The sequence below is a fragment of the Mercenaria mercenaria genome, chromosome 6, assembly GCF_021730395.1.
Source record: "Mercenaria mercenaria strain notata chromosome 6, MADL_Memer_1, whole genome shotgun sequence".
NCBI classification, from domain to species: Eukaryota; Metazoa; Mollusca; class Bivalvia; order Venerida; family Veneridae; genus Mercenaria; species Mercenaria mercenaria.
The window spans coordinates 65,782,482-65,808,777 of NC_069366.1; the positions used below are offsets into that span (position 1 = coordinate 65,782,482).

At 34.9% G+C, this 26,296-nt stretch overlaps 1 protein-coding gene across 1 annotated transcript; it reads right to left on the minus strand.

Annotated features, from left to right (window-relative positions):
• Positions 1–8,438: 8,438 nt before the first annotated feature.
• On the minus strand, positions 8,439–26,289 carry LOC123548553 (partitioning defective protein 6-like). Its single transcript, XM_045335902.2, has 3 exons — positions 26,120–26,289; positions 21,732–21,954; positions 8,439–13,907 (listed from the first exon to the last, which is right to left on the minus strand). Exons 1-3 carry the CDS (start codon positions 26,180–26,182, stop codon positions 12,979–12,981), a joined length of 1,215 nt encoding a protein of 404 aa, XP_045191837.2. The 5' UTR covers positions 26,183–26,289; the 3' UTR covers positions 8,439–12,978.
• Between the last annotated feature and the right edge of the window lie 7 nt (positions 26,290–26,296).

Genomic DNA, 26,296 nt, shown 5'->3' on the forward strand with positions numbered 1-26,296 from the left:
GCTCACCTGACATACTGACCTAATGATCATCAAGATTAACATTCTGACCAAGTTTCATTAAGATACAGTCATAAACAGTCGGGGGTTTAACTGTTTCAAGTTATCACAGTTTATAATCCATTTGAGTTATTGCTTATATTTTCATAAAATATTACAAAGCCCGTGTGCCAATTCCTCATTTTGAAGCAGACTAATGCAATTATTTCCTGAATCCTTTAACTCTTATCTTTCCAGCTATGCATTAAAATATTTTACACAAGGCTGATAAAGATTTACGCAAAAGGTTTAAAGCTATAAAACTCTTAACATCCCATTATGCTTATCAGGTCATGATCAGACTAAAAGAGAATTTGATTAACCATATTGCTACTTGTTTCACTGTATAGGTCACTTTGTGAGAACAGCAGAAATACTTTTTTTATTAACTTACCTGAGTTAACTTATATTTTATAACTTAGACATGAAAAAATAACTGAACTAGGTTACATAACTTAAAACAATTACACCCCTGACTGATAAATGTGGCCTCTAGAGTGTTAACAAGCTTTTCCTTTGATTTGACCTGGTGCCCTAGTTTTTGACCCCACCTGACCCAGATTTAAACTTGACCTAAAGATCATCAACATTAACATTCTGACCAAGTTTCATTAAGATACGGTCATAAATGTGGCTTATACAGTGTCAAATAGCTTTTCCTTTAATTTGACCTGGTGACCTAGTTTTTGGCCCCATCTGACCCAGATTTAACGTTGACCTAAAGATCATCAAGTTTAACATTCCGACCAAGTTTCATTAAGATATGGTCATAAATGTGACCTCTAAAGTGCTAACTTTTCCTTTGATTTGACCCGGTGACCTAGTTTTTGATCCCCACATAACCTAGATTCAAACTTGACCTAAAGATCATCAAGATTAACATTCTGACTAAGTTTCATGAAAATAAAGTCATAAATGTGGCCTCTAGAGTGTTAACAAGCTTTTCCTTTGATTTGACCAAGTGACCTAGTTTTTGACCCCACCTGACCCAGATTTGAACTTGACCTAAAAATTATCAAGATTAACATTCTGACCAAGTTTCATTAAGATATGGTCATAAATGTGACCTCTAGAATGCTAACCAGCTTTTCCTTTGATTTGACCTTGTGACCTAGTTTTTGACCCTACATGACCTAGATTCAAACTGGACCTAAAGATCATCAAGATTAACATTCTGACCCAGTTTCATGAAGATACAGTCATAAATATGGCCTCTACAGTGTTAACAAGCTTTTCCTTTGATTTGACCTAGTGACTTAGTTTTTGAACCCAGATGGCCAAATATCGAACTCGTCCAAGATATTATTGAGGGTAACATTCTGACCAAGTTTCATTAAGATTGGGCCAAAATTGTGACCTCTAGAGTGTTAACAGTCAAATTGTTGACGATGGACGGACAAACGACGGACACAGGGCGATCACAAAAGCTCACCTTCAGCACTTCATGCTCAGGTCAGCTAAAAACGTACCCGGGCCAATTTCCCAAATGCGTAACTGACCCCTGCCATTTAAGAACAAACATAGGACCTATGTCTGGAGCAAGGGGCAATAAAAATTGTCAATGTAGAAAAAACCTTCTGGAGTTACTTCTGTCACATTTGTTCATATTAAATGCGCATGCGTGAATAACCCTACATATTCTGAGAGCGCTTCCTGCGCTAGTCAGTCATTACAGTAAACAGTATAGAGTAGAATCAGGTGTTGTGTTCTGATCTCACTCCCCTAATAATGAAACAACTTCCCTCTTAATGAAGAAAACTGATATATGTCAATAAGAACAAACATAAGGACGGAAGCCAGTCTATAAACTCTGTAATGGGACACAGTTTATCTTCAGTTCAGAAAGGCACTGGACAACAATGACAGCCAACAAAGGAGTACATTTGCAGTTTATTACATAGTAAGTTCAATAATGAGATAAACAGTATTTATTGTATATTTGAAGGTACAGGCTTCCCTTATAAAGCTTCTGCTAAAAACATACATGGTTATGATAAACATTGGACCTACGAGTATTTCTAACCTACTGGATGGAAATGTGATATATAAAATGTATCTCAAGGATGCAAAATGACGAATAATTTGCATGTTGGTGCTATAAACAAGAGGACCATGATGGTCCTGAATCGCTCACCTATCTCCACATGACCCAGTGTTCAACTGAGTATGACATCGTTATTTCTATTATATGACATAGTGACCTAGATTTTGAGCACATGTGACCTAGATATTATCAAGATAAAAAATTCTGACCAATTTTCATGAAGATCCATTGAAAAACATGGCCTCTAGAGAGGTCACAAGGTTTTTCTATTATTTGACCTAATGACCTAGTTTTTAAAGGCACTGACCCACTTTTAAACTTGACCTAGATATCATCAAGGTGAACATTCTCACCAATTTTCATGAAAATCTCGTGAAAAATATGGCCTCTAGAGAGGTCACAAGGTTTTTCTCTTTTTCGACCTACTGACCTAGTTTTTGACCGCACATGACCCAGTTACGAACCTGACCTAAAATATCATCAAGCTGAACATTCTCACCAATTTTCATGAAGATCCATTGAGAAATATGGCCTCTAGAGAGGTCACAAGTTTTTTCTATTTTTAGACCTACTGACCTAGTTTTTGACCCCACGTGACCCAGTTTTGAATCTGACTTAGATATCATCAAGATGAACATTCTGACCAATATTCATGAAGATCTCATGAAAAATATGCCTCTAGAGAGGTCACAAGGTTTTTCTATTTTTAGATCTACTGACCTAGTTTTTAACCCCACGTGACCCAGTTTCGAACCTGACCTAGATATCTTCAAGGTAAACATTCTGACCAATTTTCATGAAGATCCATTGAAAAATATCGCCTCTAGAGAGGTCAAAAGGGTTTTCCTATTTTTAGACCTACTGACCTAGTTTTTGACCGCACATGACCCAGTTTCGAACTTGACCTAGATATCATAAAGGGTGAACATTCTGACCAATTTTCATGAAGATCCTTTGAGAAATATGGCCACTAGAGAGGTCACAAGGTTTTTCTATTTTTAGATCTACTGACCTAGTTTTGACCCACATGACCCAGTTTCGAACTTGACCTAGATATCATCAAGGTGAACATTCTGACCAATATTCATGAAGATCTCATGAAAAATATGGCCTCTAGAGGTCACAAGGTTTTTTTTATTTTTAGATCTACTGACCTAGTTTTTAACCCCACGTGACCCAGTTTCGAACTTGACCTAGATATCATCAAGATGAACACTCTGACCAATTTTCATGAAGATGCATTGAGAAATATGGCCTCTAGAGAGGTCACAAGGTTTTTCTATTTTTAGACCTAATGACCTAGTTTTTGACCCTACGTGACCCAGTTTCGAACTTGACTTAGATATCATCAAGATAAACATTCTGACCAATATTCATGAAGATCTCATGAAAAATATGGCCTCTAGAGAGGTCACAAGGTTTTTCTATTTTTAGACCTACTGACCTAGTTTTTGACCCCACGTGACCCAGTTTCGAACTTGACCTAGATATCATCAAGGTGAACATTCTGACCAATTTTCATGAAGATCTTGTGAAATATATGGCCTCTAGAGAGGTCACAAGGTTTTTCTATTTTTAGACCTACTGACCTAGTTTTTGAGGGCACGTGACCCAGTTTCGAACTTGACCTAGATATCATCAAGATGAACATTCTGACCAACTTTCATAAAGATCCCATGAAAAATGTGACCTCTAGAGTGGTCACAAGCAAAAGTTTACGGACGCACGGACGCACGGACGGACGACGGACGACGGACACCGCGCGATCACAAAAGCTCACCTTGTCACTTTGTGACAGGTGAGCTAAAAATAGAGTGATTATTTAATCTATTTGAAAGGCTATAAAAATGAGTTTGGAGACCAGTCTCGCAATTCAGCCTTGCCATTGGTCAATTTCAAAAATGTGTTCAGAAACTACCAATCAGATGCTCAAGTTCTGAGACTGTCTCCAAACTTTTTAATGTATAAAACCTTGGTGCACAAAGCTGCAATAAAAATGGACTTTGTTACAAGTGCAAACATTTATGCTTGCAGTGTTTTACAGACAGACCTACAATCAGTGTGCACTTGTGAGTTTTAAAGACATATACACCAGCATGAGAAGAATGCGGTATTTAGCAACTTAGTTTTGAAGTATAATCCATTATTAACATGTAACTTATCAACAAGGGTATTACTTCAAGTTGCATTCGGTTGTAACTTCCACCCCCACCCCCCTTCCACCCACAAAAAATATGTTATCAGTTTACCAATTGAAAATGGTTAACTGATGAAAACTTTACCATTAGAAACTGATGAAAACTGTTTACCAATAGAAAATAGTTTACATAATATAAATTGTTTACCGATTAAAAATGGTTAACGGATGAAAATTGTGTACCAATAGAATATGGTTTACAAATTGGAAAATGGTTAATGGATGAAAACTGTTCACTAATAGAAAATGGTTAATAGATAAAAATTCATTACTGAAGGTACTGGAATCTCTTAAAATTCTATGGAAACCATTTCAATGCTAATGTGATCATATGTTGAGGTAAGGGAAAAATACTGTTATAATTCAACAGTAACATCAAATACTGAAAATGTTTGTCATTTGGACTTCTCTATATTTTGGTATTAGAAAAGTTTACATATGTATTTAGCAGAAAAACCAACAAGTGTATACACCAGGAAGCAAACGATACTCTGTTAGTATTTTATACTGATAAAGATAACAGAAAAAGGCACAGGCAGCAGCATAGCAGTTTGCAAATTATTATGTCAGAGCATTGTTGTTTTTCTAAAATGAATTTTGTACATGAAATTGATTATATGCAAGCAAAATATACAAGTATTTCATACACTACGAATTACAAGGATAATAGTTGTATAATACAGGCAAAACTTGGTCTCACAACCATGGAATGTAGTTAACCATGATATGTACTTGGTAAAGGTACATAAATCAACAAGAGGACCATGATGGTCCTGAATCGCTCACCTCTTCACACATGACCCAGTTTTGAGTATGACATCGTTTTTTCTATTATTTGACATAGTGACCTAGTTTTTGAGCTCATGTGACCCAGTTTTGAACTTGATCTAGATATTATCAAGATAAAAATTCTGACCAATTTCCATGAAGATCCATTGAAAAATATGATCTCTAGAGAGGTCACAAGGGTTTTCTATTATTTGACCTATGGACCTAGTTTTCGAAGGTACGTGACCTGTTTTGAACTTTACCTAGATATCATCAAGATGAACATTCTCACTAATTTCATGAAGATCTCATGAAAAATATGGCCTCTAGAGAGGTCACAAGGTTTTGCTATTTTTATACCTACTGACCTAGTTTTTGACCGCACGTGACCCAGTTTCGAAACTGACCTAGATATCATCAAGGTGAACATTCAGATCAATTTTCATGAAGATCCATTGAAAAATATGGCCTCTAGAGAGGTCAAAAGATTTTTACTATTTTAGACCTACTGACCTAGTTTTTGACCGCAGTTGACCCAGTTTCAAACTTGACCTAGATATCATCCAGATGAACATTCAGACCAACTTTCATACAGATCCCATGAAAAGTATGGCCTCTAGAGAGGTCACAAGGTTTTTTTATTATTGACCTACTGACCTGGTTTTTTATGGCACGTGATCCAGTTTCAAACCTGACCTAGATATCATCAAGGTGAAGATTCTGACCAATTTTCATGAAGATCCATTCAAGGGTATGGCCTCTAGAGAGGTCACAAGGTTTTTCTATTTTAAGACCTACTGACCTAGTTTTTGATCGCAGTTGACCCAGTTTCAAACTTGACCTATATATCATCAAGATAAACATTCAGACCAACTTTCAATACAGAAACCCATGAAAAATATGGCCTCTAGAGAGGTCACAACGTTTTTTCATTATTTGACCTACTGACCTACTTTTTGAAGGCACGTGACCCACTTTCAAACCTGACCTAGATATCATCAAGATGAACATTCAGACCAACTTTCATACAGATCCCATGAAAAATATGGCCTCTAGAGAGGTCACAAGGTTTTTCTATTATTTGACCTACTGACCTAGTTTTTGATGGCACGTGACCCACTTTGGAACTTGACTTAGATATTATCAAGGTGAACATTCTGACCAATTTTCATGAAGATCTCATGAAATATATGGCCTCTAGAGAGGTCACAAGGTTTTTCTATTTTTAGACCTACTGACCTAGTTTTTGACCGCACGTGACCCAGTTTCTAACTTGACCTAGATATCATCAAGATGAACATTCAGACCAACTTTCATACAGATCCCATGAAAAATATGGCCTTTAGAGCGGTCACAAGGTTTTTCTATTATTTGACCTACTGACCTAGTTTTTGAAGGCACGTGACCCACTTTCAAACTTGACCTAGATATCACCAAGGTGAACGTTCTGACCAACTTTCATGAAGATCTTATGAAACATATGGCCTCTAGAGAGGTCACAAGGTTTTTCTATTTTTAGACCTATTGACCTAGTTTTTGATGGCACGTGACCCAGTTTCAAACTTGACCTAGATATCATCAATGTGAACATTCCGACCAATTTTCATGAAGATCTTGTGAAATATATGGCCTCTAGAGAGGTCACAAAGTTTTTCTATTTTTAGACCTACTGACCTAGTTTTTGATGGTAGTGACCCAGTTTCGAACTTGACCTAGATATCATCATCAAGATGAACATTCTGACCAACTTTCATAAAGATCCCATGAAAAATGTGACCTCTAGAGTGGTCACAAGCAAAAGTTTACGGATGGACGGACGCACGCACGCACGCACGCACAGACGACGGACGCCGGACACCGCGCGATCACAAAAGCTCACCTTGTCACTTTGTGACAGGTGAGCTAATAAAAATGGACTTGGTCACAATTATTACACGTGTAAAATATCTTGGGCTATATATTTGAAAAACAGATATGTAATATGCAGGTTGTACAACCCCTAATACAGATAAAGCAAGTTGTGAAAGCCATCTAGCACTGAAGACCTGGCATAATATGAAAGGGCACTTTCAAAATGATAAAACTGATGTAGTAGAGAAGCAGAATATTGTAGCAGAGAAGGTTCAGAGTGCAGATTTCAGCAGACTTACAAGGTTTAACTCAATTCACTTCTTTTCTTCCTCATTAGAGAAATAAACTCTAGAAACACTGCTCCAAGGCAGGATTGATTGGTTCCCAGCTTGTAATAATTTTGAAGAATTAGCATGGCAAAGGCAAAGGCAATTTTAGTCTTTGCCAAGGCAAAGATTGTGACTGGTTAGTTATTTGACAGCCTACCCTACCACAACGCTCTATCTTGAAAGTGCCCAAAATTCCTTCAACATTTTGTATCCTTCAACTTGGTGGACACTGCAGTCTAGGTATGACAACACTAAAACTGATGGAGTAACTTTTCCTTGATACATGTATTCTCAAGACCAATTAAAAATTCAACCAACCTTGTTTACTGAAATGCCAGCAGTTTCTTTCAAGAACTAAGTTTTTGTTCAACACGCAACTACTGAATAAAAGGTAAAACAATGAATCTGTGTAACTTATGATGACAATTCTACCACTGAAGTCAAAAGAAACGAAGTACAGAGTAAATAATATGTATGACTTATTGAAAATACTGAAAAATTGACAAATACTGAAAAATCATTAATATTCGTGAAAGACTACTTTTTGTGAATTTCGTGGTTGTGTTAATCCAACACATGAAATCCTAACAAAGAAACAAACAAAATTCTCAATCATTCAATTCTGTTGCACTTTTAGACACAAAAAGGAGCTTTTACCAGCTTTAATGGTGAATCCTCACATGTTCCAAAGTGGGATTAAGTGCAGAAGAAAGCCTCAAGTTTCACTTCATATAGTATATATGTAAGGCACCAAAGTAGAGCTGCAAACCTTTTGCAAAGTAGCTTGATAGCTTACGCATATAGGCAAGTGATGAAAGTCAATGACCTTTATATCTTTGCCACTGAGGCACATGCTTGAAATAACGAAGAACTTGTTCCTAAATCACTATATCTTATGGTTCATAAAATGCGTATTTTGACAAAAAATGGTACTGTTCTTAAGCTAAAACCATGAATTTAGTAAAACTTCCTGTAATGGTAAATTCTATATGTGCATAAATTTTGTGTGAACCCATCAAAGTAAGTCTATCATTCAAATCATCTGAATACCCACATCTCTTCTTCTGACCCCAGTGGTACATGTTTCAAGATGATAAAACTACTTACTAGCAATCATTCACAGGTGCTAATATAAACCAATTACACAGGAGTTTATATGGGAAAATAATGTTGAAACTCTGTTTATACTGTCGATCAACAACCTATGACATAAAAAAATTAAATATTTCATTATTACATAATTAAAAACCATGCACACTTTGGGTAAAGACTAGTATATTACAAAATAAAAAATTATTTCATTCAAAATGTACAATTAAAAATGCACATATTATGTATATATACAATCCATGCATAAAAAATGACAATAGAATGTATTTAAAACTGGAATGGCATATAAAGCATGGGTATTTTCAGAATGGCAATTGCGCCAGATAGTTTTCGAGACTAAAACTAAAACAGAAAATCTCATACATATTTGACAAAATAGTTCCAGGGCTACTTTTTTCAATCAGTTTGAAGCAAATTTGACTGTAGAAGCTGTATCTAAACCTTTGGGCTTGATTAACAGTGAAAATTGGCAGAAAGTTTGCAAAAAATACTACTAATAAAAACAAACTTTATCAAGGTAGTGTATTTCTACAGAAAAATAGCAAGCCCTGGTTAATGTTTTTAGATTTCTATAATTAATTGTGCATTCATGAGAGAACAATTTAGAATGAGCAATTTACAGGTATACAGGAGGTTACTAAGGTCTTGTGACAAAACAATTACAATCCTTTCATTTAAAATACATAGTGCACTTATGGCTTGCCCCTCATCTGTCTGCCATTCAGTCCATTAGTTTCATGTACATTTTAAGTTACCACACGATCCCACTTTGCCACTTTCCTGTCATATTTTATGACTATTTGTTGCCATAGCAACCACAATCTTTGCCACAGCAATAAAATAAAAGTAGCTGCATATTCTCTATACTGCAAACTTCTACAACCACCAAGTTTCATGAAAAAAATGTCTTGTACTTTTAAGTGACATACAGACATTGGGCAAACCCCAAGTCTCCTCAAGTGAAACACCAGTAAGTATTCTTTCTTGATCTAATGTGTTTATTCTTTTGCCTTGTAACCTGTTATAATTTTATCAAATTTGTTACATAACAAAAAATGACAAAAAAAGGCACATTGCTGGATTTCTGTTTTTATGAACTTAAATTAGCAAATGGCAATAACTTCAAATCTTTTTTTCACAACTTCCAATCCACGAAATTTCGCACAAGAAATTAAAAGATTTTACAGTACTAAGGGCAAAATGGAAAACTGGAAACTTGCTGACTTTAATGACAGTTTTCTGTTAAAACCTATGACATACACAATATATACTATAAGTACCTATAAACTAACTGATTAAACTAGCTGGAAGACCTTAAAAGTTAAATATTGCTTAATGAATCAAAATGAAGCAAGGCTACAACATTTTTGTAGAACATTCAGTTATAAAAATCACTTATCTTGATGTTTTTGCTCCATTATCTGCATGTCAAGACCAAATAAACTTTTTAACAGACAAAAAAATCAATTTTGTGATGAAAGTTATAATTTCCATTCTCAATGCAACACACATAGTTTACAAGCACTTGGCAAGATTTATCACAAATCACATCATTTATTGTTCCTCCTTCTACTGTATAATCTACTAAATCTGTTACAGATTTTCTTGATTTCTTTCTCTCTTTTTATCTTGCAAGATATATGGCTGAAATTCAATTTTTCAAAATAGAAACAACCTATCAAAACTGTTTTTAGACAATAAATTCAAAACTAATATACTTGATTTTCTTTAAAAGTTAATTTTATCATTGTTCAAGTTCTTTGCAATGATGTATAATATAAATGCAAAGTGGAATCAACAAAAATCCTTGCTATAGGACTTGTGAATCCAACACTAAATTTAATAAGCAGTTTAAATTATGAAAAAATGCACACATATGTACAAGTACATTCAACAAAGTACAAATAATTTATAATTTCAAGTAAAAACCAAACTCAAAACATAAGTTCTGGTCATAATTTATAAGATATAAAAATCTAACAATTTAGTTTTAAAATGATAAAATACCTTTGCAAAACTGCAAAACTTTGTCTTAATTATATATGAAATCAACATGTAATGGCGCTAAGATAAAATATATCACTCCAATGTTCTGATAAAAAAATGTATGGTACAACAGTTTTGCCAAATGGGCAAATAGTTGATATCATTTTAACAAAGATTATAAATTCTTTTATATGAAACTGATCATGTGTATGTCTGGAGACAGTTTCTCATCAGAAAGTGAGAAAGAGTTAGCTTGTGGTATGAACAGATGATGCAAGCACATACATTATACAGTTTGTGAAAAGTAAAATACTTGGGTGAATATTTTTACACATGAAATTGTGTCATTTAAATCTCTGTAAACTGTTTAAATCCTGCTCAGAACTAACAGTATTAGTAACACTATTGAAATTTGATATAAAATAGTTCTAAAGAATTTAGCTGTATGTACTTAATTCTTTATAGCATACACTTAAACAATACTAGTTTATCATTTTTGATATCTAATATCAACTGCTATCCAATTTAACAAACAAGAGGACCATGATGGTCCTGAATCGCTCACCTGTTCCCACATGACCCTGTTTTGAGTATAACGCTGTTTTTTCTATTATTTGACATAGTGACCTAGTTTTTGAGCTCATGTGACCCAGTTTTAACTTGACCTAGATATCATCAAGATAAAAATTCTGACCAATTTTCATGAAGATCTTGTGAAATATATGGCCTCTAGAGAGGTCACAAGGTTTTTCTATTTTTAGACCTACTGACCTAGTTTTTGAAGGCACGTGACCCGGTTTCGAACTTGACCTAGATATCATCAAGTTGAACATTCTGACCAATTTTCATAAAGATCCCACAAAAAATGTGACCTCTAGAGTGGTCACAAGCAAAAGTTTACGCATGCACGGACGACGGACGCTGCGCGATCACAAAAGTTCACCTTGTCACTATGTGACAGGTGAGCTAAAAAAATGTAATTTTCAAGTTCAGCTGTAGGCATGTCCCTTTAAAGACACCATCCTTTATTATAATTAAAACAGTTTCATTTTTAATACTTATTTCTCTGCCACTTCGGGTGCTTTCATTTCCTTTCTGATATTTCCAATCATCAAATAATAGAGTAATCTGTCCAGGAAAAAAACCTGTTTAGAGTTTAATACCTGACCAAACTTAAAACTAAGTCTAAACACTAATATATTTCTTTCAACAAGTGAATTTTAGGACATTGGTAACATTTGTTAAAATTCATTCGTAACAGTTTTGTTTAACAGCTATATGTATATACATTCACTTTTTATGACACTTACTCCATGAAATAAAAATAACAAAATATTGCTTACCTAACCTGTTTATTTGTTCACATAACATTAAAGACATTTTTTTGTGTGACCTTATCATATTTCTTAAAACATAACCTATTTAAACCTATAGTGTTCAAAAAAACTCAATGTAACATACTTCATACATGTTTTTATCAACTTATGTCAACTAACATGTTCAAAGTACTCCAGAAAAGACAAGTTTATGGTGGATTTCTCTTTGTATGCATCGGCAGCGGTGCTCATTAAAGAAGCCACATCTTTAATAAGAATTCTGATTTGAAAACAAAACAAAAGAGATGTTTTCAAGTCTCATCCTGAAACTTGAAGGTACTGGATCCTCTGCATTTTCCGTGTGATTGCGAATTTTCGTTAGCCAATTTGGCATTCTTTGGACGTAAATATAACTTGATGTGTACATGGCTTTTCCAGTAGACCATATTGCAAACTGGCACTGCCAAATATGTCATCCATTATAAACAAAGTTGTTACTTACTTATTTACTAAAAATGGAGAATGCTGAAATCGCATATAGAGTTCTAATACATAACTTGCTATCATTACAAGTTCACTATCTTAGGTATGAAAGTGTTATAAAGTGTTTTAATTCCATTATTACATTGTTAATAGCAGAGTATAAGCTGCACTTTTCAGGAATGTTGTAACTACATTGTGTAGTGATATGCAAAATATAATGATAATTTGGTCCGTATACATGTTGGTGATGAAGCAAGCTAGATAAATCCAGTGTCAATAATTACATATCTCAAAACTAAAATAATGCTGATCTGTTTTGCTCCTATAAAACTGTTAAATCTGTCATACTGTAATACAGCCAAACTATAACCAGGAAATACAACAGTCTTTAATTCTGTTGCACTATTTTCTTCTTGATTTATCTAGAGAGACAATTTGCAATTGAGTTTGTAAAGTTTAAATCAAAATCACAGTACTTCATGTAATGAAACCTGACTACCCCCACCCATCCATACTATTATCAGCAACGGCTCAATGACTGTATGAATTGTAGTACAAAATGTATGTGTGTTAAGTCTATACAATACACATAGAATAGTTTCTCCACAGGTACAAAGAACAGCAATTAGATGCTATTTCTACAAAAACAAAGTATTTTCTAGATGACATAAATTTTTTAAGTAGATTCAGTTAAATGCCAGAGAGACACTCTTTGATTTTGTCTCGACTTGAGAACTGCTTCAGGTTTGTTAGTAATAAAAAGTATTCATACGTCTATAAAAAATATTAATTTACAATTTCTATACAGTGCTTTCTTTACGGGGGCACAAGTGACTTTTTTGCTTAGTTTTACTTCTATTACAATGTGACAATGGGGTTATCCCCCTCCCCATTTGTGCCCCCTCCTTCATGTTTTTGTCTACCACTACCATTGTTTTGTTTTGCTGCATCTTTATTTAAACGTCCACTTCCATTTTTCTGTCGTCCACTCCCATTATTCCGCCCACTATCATTACTCCTCCCACTGTGATTACTCCTGTCACTTCTATCAAGTTTTTCTTTTTCTATGTTACGTAATTTATCAGATTTTTCACTCCGTTCACTAACTCTGCTTTTCTCTGAACGATCACTGTGTTCACTTTTAGAACTTTTATTCAAATAATCCTGCACTTCATCTTCATCATCGTGCTCGGCGATCAGGTCACTATCATAAGATTTGGAAGACTGTCTTGAATGACCTGAAGCCGACGACAAATGTGATGCTTGCGACATCTGTGAATATCTTCCAACGCCTCCTCGTTGCGGAGCTAATGTTAACCTTTGATTCACAGGTTTCACAGTTATGATCAAATTTGAACTATTGGCAACCATCATATCGGTGACTTGATCAAGTGTCTTTCCACATACCTCAATTCCGTTAACTTCCAAAACTTCATCATTTACGGCAAGAAGTCCAGTACTCTCAGCTAAACCTCCAGGCACAAGTCTCGAAATGAAAATGCCAGGAACTTTTTCTAAACCCTGTGGTGTAACTCTAACACTTGTACCGTCCCGAATATAAAATCCTAAAGGCTTATCAGAACCGTTTTTCATCAGTTTGACCCTACGATGTGTTTCAGGCACAATATCAACATCAATAATTGCAGAAACTCTGCGGAAATCTTCAGGCAACCCAATCGGAATACGGTTCCTGCCGTAGTTTGTTGTGTCGTTGCTCCTCATTTTTGTCAACAGTTTCTTCTTCTTCTGAACTGTGCCATATCCATTCAGTTCAGCATAATTCTCACCTAAATTACATAAAATACAGATTATTTTACAAACATACATATACATTTAAATAAGGCTTTCATTTATAATTGATTCTTTTTAAACAATTAGCAACTTTAAAGAGGATATAATGTAAATCCAAAGTAGACTATTGTATCTATACATTATAAAATCGAATTCTTACTATAATGCTAATACTGGACAACAATTTTGGAGGTTTAGTTTCTGAAATACTGTTACATACAAAGATATCTGTAAAAATGTTGTTGACATCCAGTATTTGTTGTTGTTTTTTTGTATAAATTTTACACAACACAATTACAGGTCATAACTAGAGCTGTCACAGGAGTGATGAATTATACCCCCACAATACGGCCTTGTCACAGAAGTAAGCCAATGTCAAATTCAATAGGGGTCATTTGCTGGTCATCATGTTCAACCTCCCTATTTAGTTTCGTGATCCTAGGCCCATAAGTGTTCTCAAGTTATTGTCCGGAACAATTTAACTGTTCCAGGTCACTGTGACCTTGACCTTTTGACAGTAACAAAGTTCTGCCTAGTTCCCACACAAACAGTTATCCAAGGGCCGAATACTCACATCTGCACCTACAGCCAGTGATCAAATCTTTTTCCTGAATACTATATTCAAGAAATCGAATGAAGTCATATGAATTACTTTCTTTATTGCACGATTTTCTTATTGCAGCGTATTAAACAAAGCACGGAAATTCATCATCCATAATCAGGAAAGACGTCATGGCTTTTCAAGACAAATAACAATCTTTAGATCCAGTTGTGTTTTATCACTTGGAGCGTAACATTATGTATTTTTGATAAAATGGTGTTTTTGAATCAAGAAATATACTAAAAGGAACAAAGAGTAACTATCAAGGTATCTAATTGTTATTCTGTTTTACGATAAATTAAATATATATTCCTGCATAAATATTCTATATGTATGTTATTTGTTATATACATGTATATGTCATTTACTGCACAAGAATCATCTTACCCACCCCCACTCCCACTTGTGTGAAAACACTGGAAATCCCTGTCAGGTATGCAAGAAAATAAGTATATATCAACTGCATTCTTTAACAAATGAAATGCATTTAGTTAATAGTAATAGCTAATATGAGATAAATTATTAAATATGACTGGTAATAAAAGGTATCATTATTTTGAAACAAGCATCCAAATTAAACAGATGAGAAGCCACTTGTTGGTGATCACTGACAAGCAGTTGGTATATCTACTTGTGTTATCAGACAGAGAAGAGATATAAACTGTTATTTAGAAGCCACAACTATTTTAATAAGGTGTACATCCCCTACAAGCTGATTGTATGGAATCTTAATGCGACAGGTCATAAACTACCCTATGCTGTAAATCTTGGAATAATTTTACCCTTTTTAAGTTGGACAGGAAATAGCCACTAGTTAAATGTGCTATTATGGCGCAAAAAATTAATACCAGTACATGTAACGAAAATGTCAGTCAACAGAAAAAAATGTAAAATATTGCCATCACAAATATTTCTAGGCTTACAGGAATAGTCTCAGACGTTCATTACTTTATATTATCTATACAAAAACAAGGATAGGGCATAATTATTATGTCTTGAAAGTATTGCAAACATTCTTCCATATGACAGGGCGTTTCATCCTTATATAACAGAGGCCAATATTCGGCCACTTCCCAATTGAAAATAAGGTCATTTTTTCCCAACTGTGGCAGAGGAACTTTCCAAAAAGTATTTTTTTGTAGGGGGGACAGAAGCAAGGAAGCAATGAGCTCATTTATGATTTGGAAACCACCAAATTGTGTCCTCTGTTACATACCTCTTTTGCAGAAGGCAAACAGGCCCTGTTTCAAAGAAAAGCTCTTTTCCCAAAATGAGCAATTACCGCATATGAATTTCCCAATTTGAAAAGCCAGGGCCTCTTCCCAATTTCCTGATGAAAGGCCCCATATGAACATAGTTAAATTTTTAAATTTTATATATTTAAAGCAAACTTTAGGCTTCCCGAAAAGATCTGATTTTACAGTACCTACTTGGACAGCTTACAGAGGCATTGTTATTTAATATATAACGAGATTTGATGCTGTATGAGGAGAAACTACAATAGACCTCTGGTATGTTAGGATGCTAAAATGTATTACTTATCTATGATAACCCAATGTAATATGGACAAAATGCACATGCATTTAAAAAAACATTTCAAAATAAATAAGAGGGTTCGCTAATACAGGTATTTGTTTTACTTAATTTGTTGTTTTTGTTTTGTTTTTACAGTAGGAACTGTCTGATTGTGAAACTTTTTATACCTCTCCAAAGTTAACGCATGTTTCATACTGTAATGACTGGTGGCAAATGTACTTTCCAAACTCAATATGAGCCGCACCATGAGAAAACCAACATAGTGCATTTGCGCAGTTTGGTCAGGATCAATGCTGTTCGCTAATGGTTTCTTTAATTGCAATAGGCTTTGAAAGCAAAAAGCATGGATCATGACCAGACTGCGTGCGGCTCAATTATATATCCTAATAAATTCTCCTATTTTCTGTATATCAAACTGATATCAGAAATAGAAGAAAGCTGAATGTTTTAGTAATTTTGCTTAATAAAGCTCTATGTTTACTGATTATGCATTAACATGTAAAAGGTTGTCCTAAATGTGTGTCAGAAATATTGATCACAGGTTATAGTCAAGAGATCCTTAATCATTCATGACTCCTTACACTGTGAGTGTGTATCTCTCACAATATATCACTGGCAATACAGCCCATGTAGACTGCAGTACACTATCAACGAGCAATCAGTTAATTAGGTCCTGGATGTTTTACAAGACACAGAACACTTGGCTATTATCACTTTTATTGCTATTTAATGGGTCTATTTCTGATAGTAGCAACACAAAAGAGAATGCAGTGGATAATACTAGAACAAAAAAAGCAATTTTTTTTTTCTAATTCTACACACTATAAATATTAAGTCAATTATCTTTTACTATTTTAAACAAACATTTTTTTAAATACAGTTACTGTGAAATTATTTAATTTCATGTGCATGAAATTACATTGTTTTGATTTTAATTTTGAAAGATTTCGATTATGGTAACTTTATTCATGCATCAAATTATAGGATAGATAGGTTTATTTCTGTGTACAATGTACATATTCATTGAAATATATATATATATATATATATATTAATATCGCTGTGATAAAATGTTTGAGAAAGAAAAAAAAATGAACGGAAAAAATGTCATAGTTTGTTCTCGCATAATGCTTACACTAATTAATTGTGATGATTTTCAAACGCGTATTATTATGACGCGTATCACTTTATGAAATGTCACACTATATTTCCGTTGAATATATATATATATATATATATATATAATAACACACAGATAACGATGAAAAATATTGCATAATTTTTTTTTTTATGTCATTAAAATCATTATGACACAAAGGATGACACAAATAAGAGATAGAAATTGTCTCTTATTTCCACTGTGGTCTATAGATCAAAGCAACCATGAAAATTAGTCCCCCATTAATAGATTTATTTATCAAATAATCAAGGCTTTTTGTGATTCATACAAACCAAACAAACATTTAAGGACTTTTTGAGGACCTTTCCACATTTTCCAGGACTTTTTTCCTATATTTCTAGGAATACTAAATATTATGAAATATCATCTTTCAAAACAGAGTTTTAGATGTAGAAACATATTATCAGGGTTTCAGAAATCTGCATTTTTTTTGGTAGCACGTTGGGCTACCAATGTTTTCATCTGGTAGCCCAAACATTAAAGTTTATTTGGCAACGTTGACCAATTCGGTTATTTAATCAGTATGTTTACTGTTCCACCACCAACAATAATCTTGCCGGCAATATATCCATATTTTGTGATATGTTGTCATCATTCTCAGACATAGCACACGGTACATACCACACGTCTTTTCAATGTTCTTTCATCACGGGTGGTAAATGCGCAATCCAGTTCCCACTGGGAATGCGCTTAAAATGGGTTGCGTGACTTCCGGTGCTGGTGTTGCGCATCAATATACATTTGTATACAAAGTCGAGGTAGGTGGGTTTTTGTTTTTGTAAATAATGACACATTTACTAGTGTTTTTGAAAAAAGCAAAATGCTATTTGACACAAAAATGAACAAATATCATGTTTGAAATATCAAATTATTAATTTAAAAATCAGCCCTGATATCACGAAAACTCTGCTGGCTGTAACTGTCAAAAAGTATGGAATCATGAAAAATGCTAATTTTTTAGCTTTTGTGCCTTTTTTCCGGAAATGTGACGCTTCTAATGATCAAACACGTGTAAAACAGTCATTCATGAGTATTACATACACTTGAATGAAATGTTGCTTACATTATGATGTATACTAGCAACTCCATTCCCGGTGCGCAACCCCATTCCCGATGAATTTTTGTCAATTATGTCCCCGTAAACAGGATTTGAAGCAAATGATTTTGATATCCGTTATTTCATAACAGTTGAGTTATCATAAAAAGCATCAGAATTTCAGATGTCCTCAGATTTAGGCATATGAGGTCAGAAACTGCCATTTTTGTTGATTTCATACTTTTTTCACGCTTCGTGTCGCCAGATTTTTGTGAATCATAACTTACAAAGCAGATATTTTACATATATGATGTATCATCATATTTGTGTCGAATAGCATTTTCCTTTTTTCGAGAAAATTATTCTTGTCTCATACTAAGCAAAATCATAACTTCACATACCTTAATTTCGTCTTTTTTTTTACGCGTAACACCAGCACCGGACGTTGCGCAACCTATTTTAAGCGTATTTCCAGCGGGAATTGGATTGCGCGTTTACCACCCGTGTTCATGCAGTTAATAACAAGAGCTGTCCGTAAGACAGCCAAGCTCGACTATTCGAAATATTGTCACAGAAGCAGGAAATTATTACCCAAAATGTTAAATATCAAAAGAGTTTTAAGTTCGAAAGGGGACATAATTTGACCAAAATGCATATCAGAGTTATGGGACTTGATGCTATCAACTAGTTTTATAACCCCGAAGAAACATGTTAAGTTTCAATTCCATATCTGCATTAGTTTTGGAGATAATAACTTACATGTAAAACTTTAACCAGAATTTTCTAAGTCCAAAAGGGGGCATAATTTGCCCAAAATGCATGTCAGAGTTATGGGACTTGATTCTGTCAACTAGTTTTATAACCCCGAAGACCCATGTGATGTTTCAATTCAATATCTGCATTAGTTTTGGAGATAGTAACTTGCATGTAAAACTTTAACCAGAATTTTCTAAGTCCAAAAGGGGGCATAATTTGCCCAAAATACATGTCAGAGTTATGGGACTTGATTCTGTCAACTAGTTTTATAACCCCGAAGACACATGTGAAGTTTCAATTCAATATCTGCATAGTTTTGGAGATAGTAACTTGCATGTAAAACTTTAACCAGAATTTTCTAAGTCCAAAAGGGGCATAATTTGCCCAAAATACATGTCAGAGTTATGGGACTTGACCCAGTGAGGTAGGTAATTGATCTAGAAAAAGAAAAAATAAGTTTTAAATCCATATGCCTTTTAGTAATAGCTGTATGTACTTGCACGCAAAACTTTAACCAGAATTTTTAAGTCCAAAAGGGGGCATAATTTGGCCAAAATACATGTCAGAGTTATTGAACTTGACCTAGTGATGTAGGTAATTGATCTAGAAAAAGAAAAAATAAGTTTCAAATCTATATGCCTTTTGGTAATAGCTGTATGTACTTGCACGCAAAACTTTAACCAGAATTTTCTAAGTCCAAAAGGGGGCATAATTTGGCCAAAATGAAGGTCAGAGTTATTGGACTTGCTGCTATCAACTAGTTTTATAACCCCGAAGACACGTGAAGTTTCAATTCAATATCTACATTAGTTTTGGAGATAGTAACTTGCATGTAAAACTTTAACCACAATTTTCTAAGTCCAAAAGGGGGCATAATTTGCTCAAAATACATCTTAGAGTTATGGAACTTGACCCAGTGAGGTTGGTAATTGACCTAGAAAAAGAATAAATAAGTTTCAAAGCTATATGCCTTTAAATGATAGCTGTATGTACTTGCATGCAAAAACTTAACCAAGGTTTGAGCCGACGCCGACGCCGACGCCAGGGTGAGTAGAATAGCTAGACTATTCTTCGAATAGTCGAGCTAAAAATTACAAAATTTCACTCAACTTAAAAGACTTTTTAGCTATACCATGCATACTGAAGGCCTTTTTAAGCACTTTTAAAAGTCAAGAATAAATTTAATTATATTCCAGGGCACATTTTCAAGGCCTTTTCAAGAAAGAACATCAAATATAAGCCCTTCTTCAGACTGTATAAACCCAACTTTTTTGGGTTTATTTTCTGATTTACCACGGTTCCAAGATTAGATGCAAAAAGCATCTGAACCACAAGGGCATAATAATTTAACATGATTTCACTCTTTTTATACCATTTTGAAATTATCACCATCTGAAACAAGAGGGCCAAGATGGCCCTAGGTCGCTCACCTGAGAAACACACCATAACAGTGTAAACATGTTTGACCTAGTGATTTCATGGAAACAAATATTCTGGCAAATTTTCATTAGGATTGGACCCAAAATGTGGTCTCTTGAGTTTAAACAAGTATTTTCTTTGATATGACCTAGTTTTTGACCCCAGATGACCAGTATTCAAACATGGCCTAGAATTCATCGAGGCAATCAGTCTGACCAAAATTCATGAAGATCAATTGACAAATACAGCCTCTATCGCATACACATGGTTTTTCTTTGATTTGACCTAGTGACCTACTTTTTGACCCAAGATGACCCATATTCAGCCACAACCTAGATTACATCAAGGCAATCATTCTGACTTAATTTCATAAAGATCAATTGAAAAATACAGCCTCTATTGCATACACAAGGTTTTTCTTTGATTTGACCTTGTGACCTAGTTTTTGATCCAAGATGAACCATATTCGAATTCAATCTAGATTTATCAAGGCAATCATTCTGACCAAATTTTATGAAGATCAATTGAAAAATACAGCTTCTATCTCATACACAAGGTTTTTCTTTGATTTGACCTAATGACCTAGTTTTTGTTCCTAAATGACCCATATTCAAACTCTGCCAAGATTTTATCAAGGCAATCATTCTGACCAAATTTCAGGAAGACCAACTGAAAAATACAGCCTCTATCGCATACACAAGGTTTTTCTTTGATTTGACCTAGTTACCTGGTTTTTGATCCCAGATGACCCATATGCAATCTTGACCTAAATTTCATCAAGGCAATCATTCTGACCAAATTTCATGAAGATCAATTGAAAAATACAGTCCCGATCGCATACACAAGGTTTTTCTTTGATTTGACCTAGTGACCTAGTTTTTGAACCAAGATGACCCATTTTCGAACTTGGCCTAGATTTCATCAATGTTATCATTCTGACAAAATTACATGAACATCAGTTGAAAATTACAGCCTCTCTCGCATACACGAGGTTTTTCTTTGATTTGACCTAGTGACCTAGTTTTTGACCCCAGATGACCCATTTTCAAACTTGGCCTAGATTTCATTAATGTAATCATTCTGACAAAATGTCATGAAGATCAGTTGAAAAATGCAGCCTCTATCGCATACACAAGCTAAATGTTGACGGACAGACGACAGACGCCGGACATCGAGCGATCACAAAAACTCACCTGAGCATTGCTCAGGTGAGCTAAAAATGTCAACCTTTTTAAAAAAAGTCTTCTGAAAACTTTGAAAGGAAACGACAACAAATGCCACAATCACTTTACCTTTCTTTTGTACAAATATCCGTAGCACTGGTTTTGCAGTGGAAAGTGCCAAATTAAAGTTATCATCATTGTTAATTGGTAACAGGTCACCGTGGGTGTCTGTGTATGTTATCGTGAAAGGAGTATCATTTAGAAAATGCAACTTCTCCACACTGTCCCGGAATGGTTCAAACTTCAGATGACTGCAGCGATCAACCGAAAATCTTCGAAATTCTGCATCAAACTGAAAAGAAATAGAAACCATGTACAAGTTTGTCTGTAAATTAAGTAACGAAAGCATTTTTTTAAAATCATGCAATACTTACAAGTGAGCATTACTGTTTTTACAAACTTTACTTACCACTAGTGTTGTTTTCAGTTTTATCAAGTAAAAATGACACCTGGAAATTAATCATAATGGCTTTGTTTATAATGTGGCTGCAACAATTTTGCTATAAACATAAATCCTATCAATTTATTTTGGCAACTGTTATTTCTGATATCTATTAATTTACAAGATCTGAATATTTAATTAACATGGCTATCACTGGCTGCAACAATGAATGAAAGTGGTTCCTTTTTTAACTGCATTGTCTTTTTGGACAGCTGCCAGTATTTTTATAATTTTTCAAAACAACATGTGGTTTTCTGAAGAGAAAAATAATAGAGCAATATATCTCAAATATTGGAAATCCAAATTTGAAACACATTGGAATTTAACAAGTTAAAACACAGCAATTTTCAGTTCCTCTAAGGCACATCTATATAAATATATAATGATCATCTTGTACAATTTTGGTTGCAATGTCTGTTTTACATACTGGTCATCAGTGTGTGGAACCCAAGGACTGGACGCAATGACATGACCATTCTACATTATTGACATTCCTTATACCCTGTTTAAATGCCCCAGTGGTGTTACATTTTGCACCAAGGGGCGTTTATTTCTGCACCAAAATACAAACAAGAATGTAGGTCAGAAGGTCAAAATTAAGACTATTCAAGAGGAGTATTGAAATCTGTATAAAAAACTATATAGGTGGTCCAAATTTCTATACTGTAATTTCAAAAATGAAAAAGAGGGTCAGTAGGTCACAATTTCAACAGGTCAAGGTCACAGTCAAGTGACCCCTAATTACTTGGGGTCATCACGTAACTGTGATTAAACAGTCTAGGAAATATGATCAGATAATTTTTTAAGTATTTTTTCCTATATAACTCATACACGTGGCCCCTGGGGCGGGGCCTCTTTTCACCCCACGGGCATAATTTGAACAATCTTGTTAGAGAACCACTAGGCAATGCTATATACCAAATATCAAAAGCCTATGCCTTGTAGTTTCAGACAAGAAGATTTTTAAAGTTTTTTCCTATTCAAGTCTATGTAAAACTTGGGACCCCCGGGGTGGGGCCTCTTTTCACCCCAGGGTAATAATTTGAACAATCTTGGTAGAGGACCACAAGGCAATGCTACATGCTAAATATCAAAGGCCTAGATCTTGCGGTTTCAGACGAGAAGATTTTTAAAGTTTTTTCCTATATAACTCTATGTAAAATTTGGGACCCCCGGGGCAGGGCCTCTTTTCGCCCAGGAGCATAATTTGAAAAAACTTCATAGAGGACCATTAGATGATATTTCATGCCATATAATGAGGCTCTACGCTTTGTGGTTTTTGACAAGAAGATTTTCAAAGTTTTCCCGATATAAGTCAATGTGGTGGACGGATAGCTCAGTGGTTTGCACACTGGCCTTCCAATCCTGAGGTCGGGGGTTCGATTCCCGGCAGCTACTTGGGAATTTTCAGAAACGCTTTTCAGTGTTTCCCACCCAACTAGAGGTGTACTGGTCAGGAACCTAGGCAATCCTTGCGTGTATCAGTGCTATACACTGGGCACGTTAAAGAACCAGGCTGTCTATTCGCAATGAGCTAGGCTAAGTTAGCCGGACAAGCCTGTATCTGATTTCTGATCTCTCTGTCGTGGGGGCTTTGTCTCACTCTGTCCCTCTGGTCAGATCGCTCTGTGTCTGTACTAGTAGAGGATGAATTATGCGCCCTGTGTGGCTGCATTTGAACTATGTAAAGCGCCTTTGAACGTGAAATTGATCATGAAAAGGGCGCTATATAAATCTGGTATAATAATAATAAACCACGTGACCCCAAGGGCGGGGCCATATTTGACCCTAGGAGGATAATTAGATAAGTTTTGGTAGATGACCATTAGATGATACTACATGCAAAATATTAAAGCCCTATGATCTGTGGTTTTGGACAAGAAGATTTTTAAAGTTTTTCCTTTTGGTTGCCATGGCAACCAGAGTTCTGTATGGATCTCAATTCTATTCCGTGTAGGGTTTTCCTTGTTTAGCAACATAATAAGCATTTCTAAATAAGTGTCTAAGTTTACATTTTGATCAACAATAAGGATCTCTGTACTGCTGAGCCTGATGGTTTATTTAATTTAGCTAAGTAAGAACAGCTTGTAAATTTTTGGTGGGTTTTGGAAAGATAATGAATTTCTACAACATCAATTTTGAAGCTTTTGTTGCCATTCACAAATGACCATGATCCCCCTTCACTGATACAAACTTTACATTTTTGAGAATCCGATTCTTCATAAAAAAAAACCCAACAGAAAATCAACAGAGTCAGTTAACCAAAAGCTGAAATAACTTCTTTCTCTATCATTTTTTTTTCAGATATACTTCTTGCTTCCAGCTTTTCTTCTCTTGTTTTTTTCTTTTTCGGTTCGGGCTCTGAAGTGCCCGAAATGAAGTTTCACATTGCAAAATAAAAAAAAAAACCTTCGCAAAAAATCTGGTTCCTAGTGGACGCTCGAATATTGATTATATGAATTGCGCCTCGGTGACTAAGCTCGATAAATGTGCTAAAAACTGTAGAATGCCGTACTTAAGGCAAAATTAACTTTCGTTTTGTAAATTCCCCAATTTGGGTACGACTTTTTCATTTTTTTGCACTGTAAATGGTTTACTTTTATTTGCAGACTGTGAAAATTGGTTGACTGTCGTTCTACCCAACTTTTGATAGTTAGTTGACCTGCTGATTTTTTGGTTGCGTCGGTCCAACGGTCCACCACTAAGGTCGAGGCCTGCGATCCGTGAATTTGTTGCACACAATGAGAGGGTCGCAATGGGGTTTGTTTTCACATGTCAAACATGCATTCGAAAGTGACAAATGAGATGTTTGGCCTGTTTCAACAACTCCACTTTTCCAGCCTTGGGTTTAGTAACGTAAAATTCACAGAGCGCGTTCAACCAGAGAGTTGCCTCAGTTAGCAAAGAATAATTGTAACTTCAGAGTTATTTCTCAGGTCACGGAGCTGGATTGGCCAGCTTGTAATAGCAACAACTTTCGAGGTCAGTTGCTCAGTCAAGTGTGACTTAGTTACCAATTCTAAGTGTTCCTTCTGAAGAGAAGGAACAATAAAAACAGACAAAACTTACTAATTAGCAAGAACTGACATCTGATGAAAAGTTTATTTTTGGACTCAGAAAGTTCTAAATATAATAGGGTTATTATAATAGTAACTCGATATGGGATGCTGTATTTGGCTCGAGTGGATTTTGCCAGATCGGATCTCACTTACGAATGGTATGCAGTGAAATGCAAGTCAACTGAAGGCAGATACCCTCATACTGCCGCATTTCAGAAAGCTGTTCGCAGAATAGACACCCTACTATCGTTTTCAAGTAAACAACTCAAAAACATGCTATTATTAGTGTCCTTTTTTATGTAAAATTCATTCCACAAGTGAAATAATGTCCATTTGGCCCCCCCAGGTTTACGTGCAAATTTAGGCGCGAAAAATTAGGATCTATTTATTAGGGACTTTTTTCAACTACATCACAGAAGCAAATTTTTTACCGAATTACAGCATTATAACCTCTGGAGTAAGGCAATCAAAGTTATGAAGGAGTGTAGTAATCAGAAGAAGAAGATGATGAATGTCAATTAATGTCGAAGAAAAACAAAACGGTATTAAAGCTTTCCTTTTCGTTATTTCATGGTGCTGGAGTAACTAAGCTAATTTTACAAACCAATTTGCTTAAATTTGGTTTACTTCTGACATGTATTCAAATATTAACAGTAGATATCTAAACAGGCATAGTGATGGATTATACCTAGAAACTTTGCAAATTGTGCACCTGTAATCATTCATGCGTGAAAAGTAAACACGAGTTCAATGTTTGGTCTTGCAAACATCTGATCTGACATGATCTTCAATAAAACAGATAATGAAAAAAATTGCATAACTTGAAGATGGCAAAATCGAATCATCTTTTATGCTTCAGTTAAACGATGACTCATAAATCGCAAATAAAAACAAAATGTCCCAAACCGAGACCACACCTGCAACACCTGAACAAAAACTGCACGGGGTTCTTTTACCTTGCTTTTTATTTCAATAATTCCAGAGTCACTTCGAAGTGATGACTTCGAACTCTTCGACATAATTAAGCTGTTAAGCCCCTAAGTGGGCCAATTTCCTATTTATTTTTGTCAACTTTCTTCCTCTGTGTACAAATTAAACAACACATATTTCCATGACGTCACAAGAAGTTGGGT